Source organism: Aedes aegypti, chromosome 2, assembly GCF_002204515.2.
Source record: "Aedes aegypti strain LVP_AGWG chromosome 2, AaegL5.0 Primary Assembly, whole genome shotgun sequence".
Lineage (NCBI taxonomy): Eukaryota > Metazoa > Arthropoda > Insecta > Diptera > Culicidae > Aedes > Aedes aegypti.
Genome location: NC_035108.1, coordinates 130,357,339 through 130,373,900, shown reverse-complemented (window position 1 = coordinate 130,373,900; position 16,562 = coordinate 130,357,339). Strand labels below are relative to the sequence as shown.

At 44.2% G+C, this 16,562-nt stretch overlaps 1 protein-coding gene across 3 annotated transcripts in view; it reads right to left on the bottom strand.

The window, feature by feature from the left end:
- The window catches only part of LOC5564736 (filamin-B), a 179,042-nt gene that overhangs the window by 97,415 nt on the left and 65,065 nt on the right, over positions 1-16,562 (bottom strand). For all 3 annotated transcript variants that reach the window (XM_021842366.1, XM_021842365.1, XM_021842374.1), the window contains 4 exons: positions 16,078-16,562; positions 15,830-16,016; positions 12,331-13,858; positions 12,094-12,261 (listed from right to left, as the gene is read on the bottom strand). In XM_021842366.1, coding sequence (XP_021698058.1) covers positions 12,094-12,261; positions 12,331-13,858; positions 15,830-16,016; positions 16,078-16,562 — 2,368 coding nt within the window. The remainder of the gene's footprint in view (positions 1-12,093; positions 12,262-12,330; positions 13,859-15,829; positions 16,017-16,077) is intronic.

The window sequence follows — 16,562 nt, the reverse complement described above, 5'->3', positions numbered from 1 at the left end:
CCTCGAAGGTGAGCGTACTGTTTCACCACTTCCGACACGGCCTGTGTGTGGTGCGGAAGCTTCAGGCTTTCCACCGTGTGGGCGTTCTTTATATGGAACCGTTGCGCGGATCCTCTAGCAGAGATGAAAAGGCTCACACACTGCGAATCCTTCTCGAGCCGGGAAACTCCGGCGGTCCATGTCACTCGGAGTGGCTGCGGCACGCCACGTACTCCTAATCGGCTGATCAGCGCTTGTTCCACTAGCGTGTACGATGACCCTTCATCCAGGAACGCAATCGTATTCACTGAAAACTTTCCACAGTGCAACGTGACTGGCATCATGCGGAAAATGACGGTAGGCTTCGGTTGCATTGCGTGGATGTTGCAGTTCAATCCGGCGGCTGGCCTGGTGAAATGAAGCAAAGGATTGTGACGCTCCTTACATCCTTCGACATTGCAGCGGAAACTGAGTTTACAGCCGGCCGATCCGTGCTCGTTCAGACACAGCTGACACAACTTCCACTTGCGAACTGCATCCCATCTATCGGTGAGCTGAAGTCTCCGGAAACGTTCGCAATTCCGGATTCGATGATCCACTCTGCCGCAAATCCTGCAAGGCTTCCTCTCTCTAGCGGGTGGACTTGAACTTCTCTTTTCCACCACATCGTGAGCGTGCACATAGCCATCACGCGCTCCGCTTCTCGCTTTCCCTTTCTTCGGCCCGTAATCTCCGGATCGAAGTCCAACTTCTCCGGATCGGGACCCTTCTCCATACGCTACTACCTCGCTTGCGTCTTTTACGATGCTCGACAGGAAATTTGACAACGTGCGCAGCGTCACCACTTTGCTCTTCCTGCGATATCGCACCCATTCAAGCTGCGTTCCTGCTGGCAGCTTCTCTGTTAGCTCTTGTATGAGCATCGGGTTCACCAGATGAGTGGTCAATCCAGTAGCCTCAAGATGATCGGCTAGCTGTTGGACTACCACCCCGAATCCGATGAAACTCGCCAAACGATCCGCTTTCGGTGGTGCTGCATTGCGAACCTTCGACAGCAACATGTTGAGAAGTCGCTCAGGCCGCCCATACAACATCCGTAGCGTCTCAATGATCTTCGGAACTGATTTAGGTAGAAGCAATCTGCTCCTAACTGCCTCCAGCGCCTCGCCTTTCAAGCATTCTTGCAGCCGCGCCAGGTTTTCCACGTCGGAAAAGCCGCACGCCTTCGTCGACGTCTCATAGCTGCTGATAAACATCGGCCATTCCTCCAGTTTGCCAGAAAACGTTGGCAACTTTCTGGACAGGAACTGCCGAGCTGATAACTGCGCCTTCGACGGCGCTCGATGCCGATTTTTTCGACTTCGTTCGGCTTCTCCATGCTTCCGACGACAATTCTCCACCTTCTCTTCATCTTCGGACGTCTCCGAACTTTCCACTTCACTTGCGACGTGACTTTCCTCCTCCCCGGAGCTCTCTTCGTCCTCGCTGGAGATTTCTCCTTCGTCCTCGCAGCTTCTTACATCTTCCTCGGACGACTCTTCCTCTTCTCCATCGTAAGTTGTTGCATCTTCCGACTCTTGCTCTACTATTTTCCGCATCGTCTCACTGCGCCTTTTTTGGACCGACTTGGGAACCCCTGGATGCCCGAACGGCGTCGAATCTCCATTCCGCCCGATCAAGAAACTTTCTGGCAGACTCGGTGGACCCCTAGCCGACTTCTCGGAGAGCTTTCGAGCAACTTTCGGCGTCGAATGCTTACGATAGGCTCCTCTAGAATCACGCGTACTCTCAGCAACCGGTTCCACTTCTCCAGGCTTCGTTTTCCTCGACTTTTTCTTCTCGAGCTCTTCTTCTGGCTTCACTTTCTCCGGCTTCATCGACTTTTGCGTTTTCTTCTTCGAGTTTCCCGATTCAACATTGTTCACCACTTCCTCTTGCTTCTTTTCTCCATCCGTCGACTCTTTAATCCGCTTCAGCTTCAATCGCTGCAGCCTCTCTTCCATCTCTGTCCGCATCTCTTCCAGTTTCCTTTGGTGGGCTTCTTCTTCGGCGATCTTCTTTTCCATCTGCGCCCTTTCGAACTCCAATTCAGTCTCCCGTTTCTCCTTATCGAGCTGTTCGCGCATTTCGTTCAGCTCTCGCTGTACCTCCATTCGCTTCTGGTGCAAAATCCTCTCCTTCTCCAGTTCCCGCTTCTGCTTCTTCTTCTGCTTTTCGAGCTTCTTCAACTCCTCTTGCAGCTCAGACGAACCGGAGCCATCACTTCCACTTCCTTTGCACTTTTCACAGCACCACGAAACGTCCTTGATATCAGCTGTGACGCCAACACAGCCGAAATGGTACCAACTTTGACAATGGTCGCAAAATACCATTTGTGACTCCTCATTATCAGGACGGTCACAAGCCGCGCAATTATAACCTGATTTTTCAGGATTGGGATTTGGTCGGAACATTATTAATTTTCAAGAATGTTCTTTTTCGGACCACCCTAGTGCAAACTAAATTCTCAGAGCAGTGCTTAGTTTTTCAAAGTGCAACAGCTTGAAACTATATTTATTGGTATAAATAAACAAACAAAATCGAATCACTTCAAATATTCTTTTCAGCTATTTCAACTAGTTTCAACTACTTACATTAATAGTTTTCCACAGAGAAATTATTTCCCTTTTTAGCTATGGCGGTTCGACCAACGGTGATTTCCTACGCACCAAAATGCAAATGTTATTAAACACACTTTGTATCTATTAATTAATTCCTCACCTTATTGTATTTCGAGTATTTTCAACTCCTTTCTCACTATCCACAATAAAGCAAATCTCACTTAAAAACCTGCCTTGAATTATGTAATTGCAAATTATATTTACTACAAGGCAACTAGGTTTCATTACAATAATGTCCTTGTTTCCACTATCTACTATAACCATTATCTACGTTTTCTTCCAGCTGTTTTTTGTTTATGTTTTTATTTACGTCCTCCTTCTCACTCTCTACGCTGAACATACTTACTGACAGCTATGCTACCTATGTTTCGCCCAGGGTTAGTGGATGTGCGGTTGTCGTGCCTCTTGGTGGAACGAATGTTGACTTACCGCGGGGTGGTACGCAGCTGTGCCAACAACAAGTATCTAGATTCGGTAGTGGAAAATACAGAATTCTCAGCTGATGGGTTCTCGGAAATTCGTTTTACTGAGATTGGTGAAATAATTTAAGTGTATATGTAGGAAAACATGATTGATTGATTGACTCTTTATTAAGGAGAAATTCAGCCCGAGGCTGAGGAAAACATACCTGCCACACGATAAACGAATGCAAAATGACAACTTTGGCAAACAAGGCACACAGTAAATAATTGTGGAAATTATCATAAAAACTCTACGCTGAGAAGAAGGCGCTGTCCAAGTGAGGACGTAATACCAAGAAGTAGAGGAAGATGATTATCCCGAGTCATTCATATATGGTGAACAAGCATACGAATGACGTTGTTGAACGATACAAAAAAAACGAAGTGCGTTACTTTACTATCACTAAACATAATTGATTTTTATATTTGATTCGTATCCATAAAGCCAGAAAAAAATATGTTTAATTCCAACAAATTACATAGCGCAACAAAAATGACATTTTTGCGTGTCTCAAGGATCAAATTATGTGTCTCTAGTAAATTTGGGGTTGCTGAATCTGATGCCGTTCTCAGAAATTTCCCAGCACGTCACAATTTTTAGCTACAGGTCGTCAAAGTTGTATAGAACATTGATTTTATTGATGTTTACCTACAATTTAAAGTATATTTTATCAAACTTTTTTGTGATCTTTTCCACCTAGCATGCAAAAGAGGACTCAAACTTTCATTTTAGAAGTATTTTGATTGAAATTGCACGATTAAATTTAGATTAAACCGATTTTTTCAATATGCTTGCAGTCTCCATACAAATTTCTTCGTTTCTCTTATATGGCAAAATACAATACTTTTCTAAACCATCGAAAAATAACTTTTCCGCGTCAAAAGTATTGCAAACTTTGATGACAAGTGTTGTTATACACATAAAGTTTGTATTCAAAATTCAAATAAATTGCCTTACAAGCTGGCAAACTTGCATGCAAGTTGGCTGAAATAGTCAATTTTCGCATTTTCAACAACCAATATCTCAAAAACTAGACGTGCTATGATATTTCTGTAAACGGCAATGGATTTAGCAACCCTTAATTAAGTAAACAGAGGTATTTTGATGCTGGAGACAAAAACGTGTTCCGCAGTGTTATTGAAACGAAGATCTTTTCATCGACATCTATGATAATTGTGTGGCATGCATTAGAGTGCTTGTCGACAGTGTACTGAATGTATACACCTCAATTGTCAACAAGCTTGTGAAAAGTCGACATGAGATATATCGACAGACGCTCGATATAACATCGGCGAGCCCGCCAAGACCTGCCTAGCAACAGCCTCTTTCTCGTCCAACAACTCCAACTGGTAAGACTCCTTTTTATACGGCTCGTTATCCCAGCGCTGGGTTTATTCCTTTCACGCAGAAGTGCACATTGGCGATCCTGCCAGGCTCTTTTTACAATACTAGTGGAACCGGATTATACAATTATGAAGGGAATAGCCCAGACGCTGCAATTTTAAAACATGTTTTTTGTTCAGAGTTTGGTGGTTGTTCAAAGATAAAAGAAGAAGTCCATGGCGTGACGGGATGTCCGCGCACAAATTAACTCAGTTTGAAGCAATTCTCGTAAAAAAAGCCCTTGGCGTGACGGGATGTCCGCAGAATTTGTGCTTAGCTCAAAACAGTTCTCGGCGTGACGGGATGTCTGCAAAAGCTTGTCCTGAATTTCAAAAATGTGCACGGCGTGACGGGATGTCCGCAAAGAAAAATCTAGCCCTATTGGAAAGTCTTTGACACTTCGATTGAATAATCCTCTAACTCAAAACAAAAACAACCCTTATTTCAATGAAATTTGAAAAAATATCAGAATCTAACAATCTTTCAAAATAGAAACGAATCAGAAATAAAAAGTGTAATTATATTAGTCCGTTACCAGTTGTGTTTTTACAGATCCTAAATTGATTCTATCCAGAATGTCTAGCAACGGAAAATACGTCCGTGCCCGAAGTTTCTGCACGCGCAGACCAGTGATGAGGAGAGTGAGCCGAATAATCCGGATGATGCCACCTCATCGAGCGACCTTGAAAACGATTCTATCGACGAAGATAGTGATTGCGACACCGCAAGCCACTTCATATCTCCCTCCGAAGATCCATCATCCCAACATTAAGAGTCCAACTTCGGCCAAAACACCACAAGCAATAATGCAAGTGAAGTTCCCGCCAAGTCCAGAAACAGTGAGCCATTTTCGGATACAAACGAGCGACTCCAAAGGATGGAGAACGCTCTTTCGGACATGACCAAAGCACTCAACGCTTTGCAAACAATGCAGCCTCCCCCCGTGACAAACCAAGACTGGTGTACGTCGTACATGCCATCAAGCAACTCGCCGAATATTACTTTGCCAAGTATTCGGTGGGATAACATCAAACCCTTCCCAGCTGGGGTACCCGCCAACAAAATGTGGGAGGAATGGAACCGATATATCGAGAATTTCGAAATCGCCGCCTCCCTCAGCAATGCGAATGATCCCGTTCGCAGATCACAACTTCTCTTCCTTTCGATTGGAGACGAGTTGCAGAACATAGTGAGAGCAGCGAAGCTTAGACCGAGCTTGGACGATGCGAACTGCTATCGGAATTTCGTCTCCAACATCAAGAACCATTTGAAGGCAATGACGGATCCAGCTGCCGAACACGAAACGTTTTTCAATATGCGGCAAGGCAAAACTGAATCGGTAAGTTCATTCCACACCCGCCTAACCGCGAAGGCGTTGGAATGTGAATTTAGTCCCAACGAACAGGACAAATTTATACGACCGCAACTATTGAAGGGCATGAGAAATAGGGAACTAGTGAAAGCGGCAAGGACGTACGCGCACGACATTAACACTATTGTGCTGGCGGCCACGCGGAATGAAGCATATGAAACAGAAATCGCGAATCACTCAGCAACCCATAGTTCGGAACCGTATTTTTTTTTTTTTTTTTTTTTTTTTGTTGGGATTTAAACCACTGCGACCATTAATTGATCTATTGTATCTATTGTATGGAACCGTATGTGATTAATCGCATACATAGACAGAGCTCAAGCCAACCACCACAACGCGAATCCTTCAAAAAACGTTCCGGGTCAGAAAGCTTGATAGACAGGTCGCAACCGAAGCGTTTCCGAGATAATCAGCAGGCGCCTCGAAGAGATCTACAGGACCGTGGACGGCGTACTCGTTGTCGGCGATGCAACAGCTTCCCACATTCTAACTATCCTTGTCCAGCGTTGAACAGGAACTGTAACTCGTGCGGAGAACGTGGGCACTACGCAGCCGCATGCCGGCGATCACGAGTTCGACAACTCCAAGTTCAACCCAACGAGTCTCCGAATCGCGATAATCACGTCGATCATGATCAGGTATAACACGCTCGAGACATAAATACGCAATAAATTTTGTTTTATTATTTCTAATCCAATGCACATTTATTTTAATATTATAGCACGTGAATACAGTTTCACTCGACGACGTTTTAGTCGCCTGTCGTCTCGGTTCATCAAGTCCATTCAAAATGCTCATTGACTCTGGTGCGGATATAAACGTTATTGGTGGGAGAGATTGGGTTCGCCTAAAACAAGAGCATTTGTCGGGTATCGCAAAGTTGAACATAATCAACAATTCCAACAAGAAAAACGTCTGAAATCATTGCACCGGATCACTATGGCCGACCTACAAAAGCAATTTTTCATGTAATTCGTAACGGGTCACGATCACTCCTTGGTCGCTCAACTGCCAGTGACATGGGACTTCTTCACGTTACAACTACCGTTAACAATGTCGAAGGCGATGGCAAGACAGACGTGTTCTCGAAAATGCCTCGGATTAAGGTGAGATTCAGCGTAGATAAAAATGTACCGCCGGTTAAGAATGCATATTATAACGTCCCTGCGGCTTACCGTGAGGCAGCGAAGTTACGGCTAGAACAAATGGAACGTCAGGGTATCATCGAGAAGGTTACAAGTGCCCCAAACTGGATCAGCGGAATGTCAGCTGTAGCCAAGGGTAAGAACGACTTCCGACTGGTGGTGAATATGCGGGCACCCAATAGAGCTATAAACCGAGAGTATTTTCGACTTCCACTACTCGACGAAATGAAAGTCAAGCTCCACGGTGCAAAATTTTTCACCAAACTTGACTTAAGCAATGCATTCTACTATTTGGAATTGCACAACGAATCTCGCGATCTTACAACATTCTTAACAGAGGACGGTATGTAATGGATTAGCCACTAATGCCTAGTCCATTTATTCATGATTTTTTTTTCAGGCATGTACCGATTCACAAGGTTGATGTTCGGGGTGAATTGTGCCCCCGAAATCTTCCAAAGGGAAATGTCGCGAATCCTCAAGGATATCAAAAATAAGATCGTCTACATTGACGACATTCTTGTTTTTGCAGATAGCCTAGCTAGAGGGTTTGAGGAAAACTGTTTGCAAAGTTTTGGAAATACTCAGAGCGAACAATCTTACGCTCAACAGAGCAAAATGCGAATTCGATAAAACGCGGATTGACTTCTTGGGCTTTGAGCTCAATGAACACGGTTTCAACGTAGACGACAGTAAGGTTAGAAGCATACGTAACTTCCGAGAGCCCTCTACGATATCTGAACTGCGAAGCTTCCTGGGTTTGGCCTCCTTCATAAGTCCACACGTCAGGAACTTTGCGGACATCACCAGCCCTCTTTGGGAGATTGTAGCTGCAAAATCATGGACATGGGGACCTCGGCAGCGGCAGGCCTTTGAATCAGTCAAAGAAAGAATTTTAGACTGCTGCGTATCGCTTGGATTCTTGTCAGACGATGATAAGACTATCGTTTACACAGATGCGTCGCCGGTAGCGCTCGGTGCTGTTTCAGTCCAAGAGGATAAGAGCGGTGTTCCGCGAATTATCAGCTTCGCATCAAAATCCCTTACCGCTACAGAGAAGAAATATGCTCAAAACCAGCGAGAGGCCCTTGCAGCAGTGTGGGCCGTTGAGCATTTCTCATATTTCTTACTTGGTAGACAGTTCACATTACGCACCGATGCTCAGGGAGTGTCGTTCATCCTCAACCGAGCTAGAGAAGAGTCTAAACGAGCTTTGACGCGTGCCGATGGTTGGGCGTTGCGTTTAAGCCCATACAATTACGTAGTCGAGTACGTCCGAGGATCATAGAACATCGCCGATTCTTCTTCAAGGCTATACGTTGGTAACGACGAACCATTTGATGGCTCATCGAGCCCGTGGGAGATTGCACACCTGGAAGCTAACGCAGTGGAATTTATTACCGACGATGAAATCAAATCAGCTACGGCCAATGACAAGACTCTTCAAGCCGTGATAGAAGCCCTACATTCAGAACAATGGCCTTCTAAGTTACAAAAATATCAGCTTCTCCAAAACGATTTGTATTCTCAAGATGGCCTGTTGATTAAGACTGGTTGTGTAGTTGTCCCTGAAACTCTTCAGCAACGCATACTAGAAGCAACTCATCAAGGACATCCCTCGGCAGCTAAGCAAAAAAGCATACTGCGACGACGCGTGTGGTGGCCCAACATGGCAAGCGACGTTGCAAAGTGGGTAGAGTCATGCTCTTCATGTGCAGTAAACGGTAGACCAGAAAGACCTACTCCAATGCAGCGCGTCCAGGCTCCCAAGACAGTTTGGGAGACCATCGCACTGGATTTTAACGGCCCTTATGTGAAATTCGGTGGAATTTCGGTCCTCGTCATCGTTGATTACCGATCAAGATACTTGATAGCCCGGCCGGTCAAGTCAACGAGCTTCGAGAGTACCAAAAAAGTTTTGGAAGACGTTTTCGAGCGAGAAGGCTTCCCCAGATCAATAAAGACTGATAACGGGCCGCCTTTCAATGGTGACGAATACAAGCGTTTTTGCGCGGAACGATCTATCGCCACGATCTTCTCCACGCCGTTGTTTCCTCAACAGAACGGACTGTTGTTGTTGTTGTTGTTGTTTGAGAGGGACTTCAACCCGAAGGTCATTCGTCCCTAACAGAACGGACTCGTGGAGAGTTACATGAAGGTCATAAATAAAGCCATGACCATTGCTGCAACGAACAAAACGAACTATGTCGAAGAGCTACGCAAATCCGTCCACGCCCATAATGCTGCGGCACACAGTGTGACTAAGCTTCCTCCAGAGAAAGTAATGACTGGACGGAAAATTAAACGTGGGCTTCCACTACTTGACTTCGGGAAGGCGAATATCGATGACGAGCTGCTATCGAAAAAGGACTGGGACGCTAAGCTAGCAGCGAAAGATCGCGAGGATCGACGTCGCGGTGCACGACCGTGCCAGGTGAAGCCAGGAGATGTAGTGATAGTGGAAAATCACGTGCCACCAAAAGGGGAGTGACGGTTTTTTTCGAAAAAGTACACCGTAACCGAAGAAAGCAACGGCAGTTTGACACTGTGTGATAAAGAAGGTGGCATACTGAAACGACATGTCTCACAGGTTAGGAAAGTGTCTCGCTGGCGTGACGAAGATCAATCTGCGAACACGGAGAACCAACCAGGATCTACAAGAGATTCAAGCTGTCACTTTGAAGAAATAAGGAATCCAGAGCATCAACTCGAATCCAGCAAAGCATCTGGTTGGCGAGAGGTAAGAGAATCTCGGAAGGAAGTAGAAGGTTCGGAATATCTTACAGAACCCATAAACTCCGACGTCAATCTCCGAGCTCGCAAACGGACTGCTCCTTCGTACCTAAAGGATTACATCAGGAATTTGGAAGAACAGTAGACGCAACAGTCGAAATGTAGAACATCCTGAAATAAATAAAATAAACGTTGAACTAAAACTTTTTATTATAATACCTCTTTTGGGAAACAAACTCCTTATTCGTGTAGTGTTATCATAGATCCAAAAGTTTTGGATCGAATACAGGCCCAGTGCAATCCAGTGTAGCGATCCAAAGGTTTTAGATTGGCTTGGAAGAAACAAACCTACTGAAATCAGCTTCGTCTTTCCGTTTCACTTGTCGCGGATGCAATAATTTGTTGTTTTCCACAGAGAAGGCAAAACATTCACTGAGCCAGAAATTGCGTACGAATTTCATAAGAGAACACTTGTGAATTGATTTCTTGACTGGTTTTCTCTTTTTCATAAGACTCTTATGAAACACAAAACGTCCGATATTCACAAGAAATTCTTGTCGTTATCATTAGAGATCTTATGAATATCTTTATTTTCCTAAATTCAAAGAGCGATTCTCTAAATACATAATGGTTCTAAAGAATTCCATAATTGATATCTATGATCCTTCATAAGAGTATCTTATGATATTATACCTATTTGTATTATGAACGCAATGATCGATTGAAGTTCACAAGTTTTTCTTATGAGTCTCATTAGATGCTTCTTATGTCTTTATTCCAAAAGAATTTCGTATGAAATTCTTACTTGGTTTTTGATAGGAAGTCGACTGTTTTTCACAAGTGTTACTAATCATTGTCATACGCGTGCTTATGAATCTCAATCGTGATTATTTTGTTATTAGCATCTCTCCACGTAATTCATAAGATTTTCGTATGAAATTGTTAAGAAAATCGTACTCCATTAGATTGTCTTATGAATACCAATGATCAATGCGTTTGATATCCAAAAAGAGTTTCTTATGGAATTATATCTGTCTATGTAATGAGTGTTATTTCATAAGTCTGTTGTGGAATGTTATAAGATTCTCGAATGAAGAACAAAATACTTCTTATGTCGTTATTCCATAAGAAATTCTTATGTACCTCATACGTTCCGTTTCCTCAGTGTTAAAGTTTAGACGTTTAAACCGTGGGAGTGAGATCGATGTAAACAACAACAATGAGTTGTCAAATTTTTTCCCACCGAAAATAATGTTGAGTACAACAGCTAGCCCCACAGAGAAAGAGATGTTCACGTTGGAACACTTACACGGAACAAAAAAATCTACCAAAAATATGAAATTTGTACACCGATTTTTTTTTAGAAATATAAAAGTTATTTTTGTCACGAGTAAAACTTTTTTTCGAGAAAAGGGGGACAAAGCACTCTTAATGCATGCCACACAATAATGAACGTAAACTTTATGGATGACCATCAACAGCACGCAAATACATTGACCATTCCATTTTTCATGTATAGATATAAATGAAACAACAACGGTAGCTCAGCCTTGTCAAATTAGGTTTTCATTACATTTAATTTTATGTATCTTACGCAAAAACTCACAACGGGAGTGGGATTTTCGCTTTTTATTTATTCCATCTCATGATTTTGTGTTTTAATTTGGCTTATATTATGAAGTATCAATTACATACACACTAAATATATTATATAGAATAAAAATAGATGAAATAAAACGTGCAACTTTATACTAATAAAAGCAAAGCAGTCTTGTTTCTAATCCCCTTAGACGACTATAAAATATAATAAATGTTAAATTATCCTTTCTTCTTTCTTGAGCAGTAATATGTATATTAATGAAAATATAATTGCAATAATATTTGCAAAATCACAATCTTTCGAAAATATCGTATGTGTATCTGAGCGTCGGTATAACAAAGAGATGTTCATCTCGCACGCAGTTTGGAAATACTTTTCTTCAAAAATAACATCTTGCATGTAGATTGAACTTTTGTTGCCAAAAGTACAATTACAATCTACCGTCTCTTGATGAATAATCAAATCTTGTCCTCTTTTTATCAATGTCCAGTTGTTTTTGGACCTTTGTTTGGATAAAATGTATTTTTTCTCTAACTTGCAGCTATCATTTTTCATATAGCCGCACTTAGAACAGGACACATTCCACCAACATGCGATGAGCTTCTATAGACTTTGGCATTTGTTCATTCATTTGGTTAAATTGCTATATCAACCTCGAAAGGGTTTCACAGATGATGATAAAATTTATGGGATTTTTCATTCAGCCCATCTCGGACATAATTCATTGTGAAAAACTAAGCTGCAATCGCAGCCGCTTACCTGGTACGGTTTCCTCGTTGAACGTGATCTGCACCGTGTGCACTCCCGATTCGTGCGGAGTAAAACTGGCGATAAAACGCTGATTACCCAGGGCACGCACCGCCGAGGTCACACGACCACCATTGACCAAAATTTCCAAATTTCCGGACCCAGCTTGGGAACCGTCGACTAAAATGGTTAAGGAGTTCAATATGTTATCGTAATGTATTTTTATTAGACTCAATTCAGATTTCATACTTTCAAATTCCACCGGGCGTCCGAGTACTCCGTCAGGGATGTCCTGTACCCGAATCGCTCTAGCACCGGTAACATCCCGACCAATGGGTTCAAATCCGCTGTTCAAAGTGGTGTACTTCTCGTAACGTTCACTCGATTCCGTCTTGTAGTTTTTCAGGTATCCCCCTGGGCGGTACAATCCTTCATCATCGATCAGTTTGCGATCGCTGCTGCGGTAGTTGTTCTCACCGAGCGAAAACTTGTTGAAGTGTGTATTCTTCTCAGTTTGAGAGTCGACTGTACGGTCGAAGGTCAAATCCGTGTTCAGTTGCTTTTCGGTTAGATTGGCCAAGGATTCCAATGAATTTTGTGAAAACATGTGTTTCGTCTTGCTGATTACGTCGCGACTGTCTCGCCTGGATGGTCCATTGTTTGAAGTTACTTTGATGTTGGATGAATAGTCTACCGTGGACGGCGAGCTGACCTTGTACATTTCTATTGGGCTGTCTCGGGCAACATCTCTTGTGATCGTACTCTTGTAGGTGGATTCTCTTTCGGTAACTTTGTACGTTTCGTTCTTCTCGTGCATGTTGATTGGACTGGAAATGCGGGGTTCCACCGGTGACGGGACGTAACGTGTGGTAGAAGTGTAGAACTTCGGACTAGCTGTTGCGTTACGAGCGTTGGATTCGTATATCGTTGAAGATACGGTTTGGGGGCTCTTCAGGCCAGGGCTCGCGCGGAGCAGACTGGGGCTCTCCGAGTCACGATGTTGGCGGATTGTCTTGGTAACGTGGTTTTCCGTACGAACTGTCTTCACATAGTTGTAGCCTTCATCCTTAGGCGGAGTCTTGAAATCGCTTGCCAGCAGTTCGGTACTCTTTTTGAAGCTGTGGTCGTTTTCAGAAGCGAAATTCTTGTATTCTGTTTTGAAGCTGCTGCTGTTGAGGACATCCTTAGGTGACGGACTTTCTCGAAGTGGGGAAGTTACTCGAGTGCTGTATATTTCTCTCGATGGTGTAACCGTTTGTGGCGAGTAGATGTCTCGTTTGACCTCGCTCTTCCTGTTCAGGGATGAGCTATGGAAGTGATAAGAAGGACTCTCGGACCTCATCCTGCTCTCATGCTGTGGACTGCTCCTAGTCTTCCCGGAACGTCCCTTGCTGCCTACCCGCATTATATACGGAGAACCTTTCACGTCGTAGCCGTTGAAGTAAATGTACACTCGATGCTTGCCGTTCTGTCGCGGCATGAACGTTACTTGATACTTGTTCTCCTGCAATTTCTCCACCGAGCAAACCAGCGAGCGCTTTTCGTGCACAATATCAACGTGTAGCTCTCCGCTGACTCCAACTCCACGGGCATCTACCTCGAATGAGTGGGCCCTCAATGGCATGGCACCATCCAATCCATGTACCGAAACACCACTGGGGTCGAATACCGAGCAGGTAAATGGACCACCCTGGATGTGGCGTCCCTGGTACGTTATGGCAATCTCCCAAACACCGGCCTCGTCCGGCTTGAATATGGCACTGTGTCCGTGATCGATCTGGAAGAGCAAGAAGTTGACGGAATCATTTGAGAGAACTTCTGTTTCAATCCTGAGCAGGACTCTGTCAGAATCTTGAGCAGGATTCTGTTGGAATCCTGAGCAGAGTTCTGTGGGAATCCTGAGCAGCATTATGTCGGAGTGCTGAGCAGAATCCTGTCGGCATCCTGAGCAGGATTCTGTCGGAATCTTGAGCAGAATTCTGTTGGAATCCTGGTCCGGTTTCTGTCCGAATCCTGGGCTGTCTTGTGTCAGAATCCTGAGTAGGATTCTGTTGGAATCCTGACTAGGGTTTTCTCTGGAACCTCAGCAGGATTCTGTCAGGATCCTATGTAGATTTCTTTCAGAATCCTGAGTCAGATTCTGTCGAAATCCTGAACAGGATTCTGACGGATTCCTGAACAGGATTATGTTGGAATCCTGAACAGGATTATGTCGGAATCCTGAGCAGGATTCTACCAGAATCGTGAGCAGGATGCTGTCGGAACCCTGATCAGGATTCTGTTGGAATCCTGAGTAGGATTCTTTTGTAATCCTGAGTATGATTCTGTCGGAATCCTGGGCAGGATTTTGTCGGAATTTTGAGCAGGATTCTGTCGAAACCCTGAGCAGGATTCTGTCGAAATCCTGAGCAGGATTCTGCCGGAATCCTGAGCAAGATTCTGCCGGAATCCTGAGTAGGATTATGTTGAAATCCTGTCCAGGGTTTTCTTGGGAGCCTCAGCAGAATTCTGTCAGGATCCTATGCAGATTTCTTTCAGAATCCTGAGAGAGATTCTGTTGGAATCCTGAGCAGGATTCTGACGGATTCCTGAACAGGATTCTGTCGGAATCCTGAACAGGATTCTGTCGGAATTATGAACAGGATTCTGCTGGAACCGTGAGCAGGATGCTGTCAGAACCCTGATAAGGACTCTGTTGGAAGCCTGAGCAGGATTCTTTTGTAATCCTGAGTGTGATTCTATCGGAATCTTGAACAAGATTCTGTTTGAATCCTGAACAGGATTCTGTCGGAATTCTGAGCAAGATTCTGCCGGAATCCTGAGTGAGATTCTGTAGAAATTCTGAGCAGGATTCTGACGGATTCCTGAACAGGATTCTATCGGAATCCTGAACAGGATTCTGTCAGAATCCTGAACAGGATTCTGTTGGAATCCTGAGCAGGATTCTGCCGGAATCGTGAGCAGGATGCTGTCAGAACCATGAGCAGGATTCTTTTGTAATCCTGAGTATGATTCTGTCGAAATCCTGAGCAGGATTCTGCGGAATCCTGTGCTGGATTCTGCCGGAATCCTGAGCAGGATTCTGCCGGAATCCTGACCATGGTTTTTTTGAGAGCCTCAGTAGAATTCTGTCAGGATCCTATGCAGATTTCTTTCAGAATCCTGAGTGAGATTCTGTCGGAATCCTGAGCAGGATTCTGACGGATTCCTTAATAGGATTCTGTCGCAATCCTGAACAGGATTCTGTCGGCATCCTCAGCAGGATTTTGCCGGAATCGTTAGCAGGATGTTGTCAGAACCATGATCAGGATTCTGTTGGAATTTTTTGTAATCCATAGTATGATTCTGTCGGAATCCTGAGCAGGATTCTGTCGGATTCCTGAGCAGGATTCTGTTGGAATCCTGAGCAGAATTCTGTCGGAATCTTGATCAGGATTCTGTCGGAATTCTGAGCAGGATTCTGCCGGAATGCTGAGTCGGATTCTGTCAGGATTTTGAACCTGATTCCAAAAAATCCAGTATTGGATCTTGTCGAAATCTTGAAGACGATTCTGTTAGAACCCCAGAATTCTAATAAAATCTTGTTGTAACAACATGTTCCACATATTACTTTTCTGAACAGAAATACTGAAAATAATACTTTGGGAAGATTCTGCTCAGATCTTGGACATTGGAATTCATTGAAATTTTTAGTCCTGCTCTTTGCATCTGATATCCAGAAGAAATTAACATGAAAGCATTAGATTACCTTTTTCAATGGACACTTCAATGGTCTTCCGGATGGGCTGTATGCTGTAACCAAAATGTCTTCCGACTTTGGAGCACCGGTAGCATTTACAAGCACCTCCACCAAGCTTCCTAGGGCGCAAGGTGCCATTCCTGGAGGAGGTACCGTTACCAGCCGAGGTAACACCCGGAAGAAATGACCTCCCAACCTAAAAGAAAGGTAGTATGATAGACTTCACAACCTGTATTAACTCATGAATTGATACTCACTGATTGTCGTCAACCTCCAGCACTATTTCATGCATGCCGTACTTATCCGGAATGTAAGTACCCTCACCCCTCGAGTTCAACTTCACCTGCTGCAACGTATTGCTGTTCGGGGTGCTCACGTAGGCTTTCACGCTGCTCATTTCTATATCCCGCGATAGAACCTCCACTCGAAACCGGCTCGGTTCGCCAATTCTTCCGGAAGTGCTTTCCAGATGAACCGCCAGCATGTCCGCCAACGGAGGTCTCGGAATAACCCAACGCAACCAAGTGGTATAGGCCATGATCCCTAGATGCTCTTCATCCGCCGTGGCCATATCCTTGGCAGCCAGCACTGGCTTCACCCCCAGTTTGAGACCCCCTTCGATGACCTTATTCTGATTGCTCTCCCACATCATCGGATCGGAGCTCAACTTGCTCGGATCTGGCACGGGACCTCCCAGATCTTTGATGATCTCACAAAACACTTTTCCATCGTTGAAGTCCGT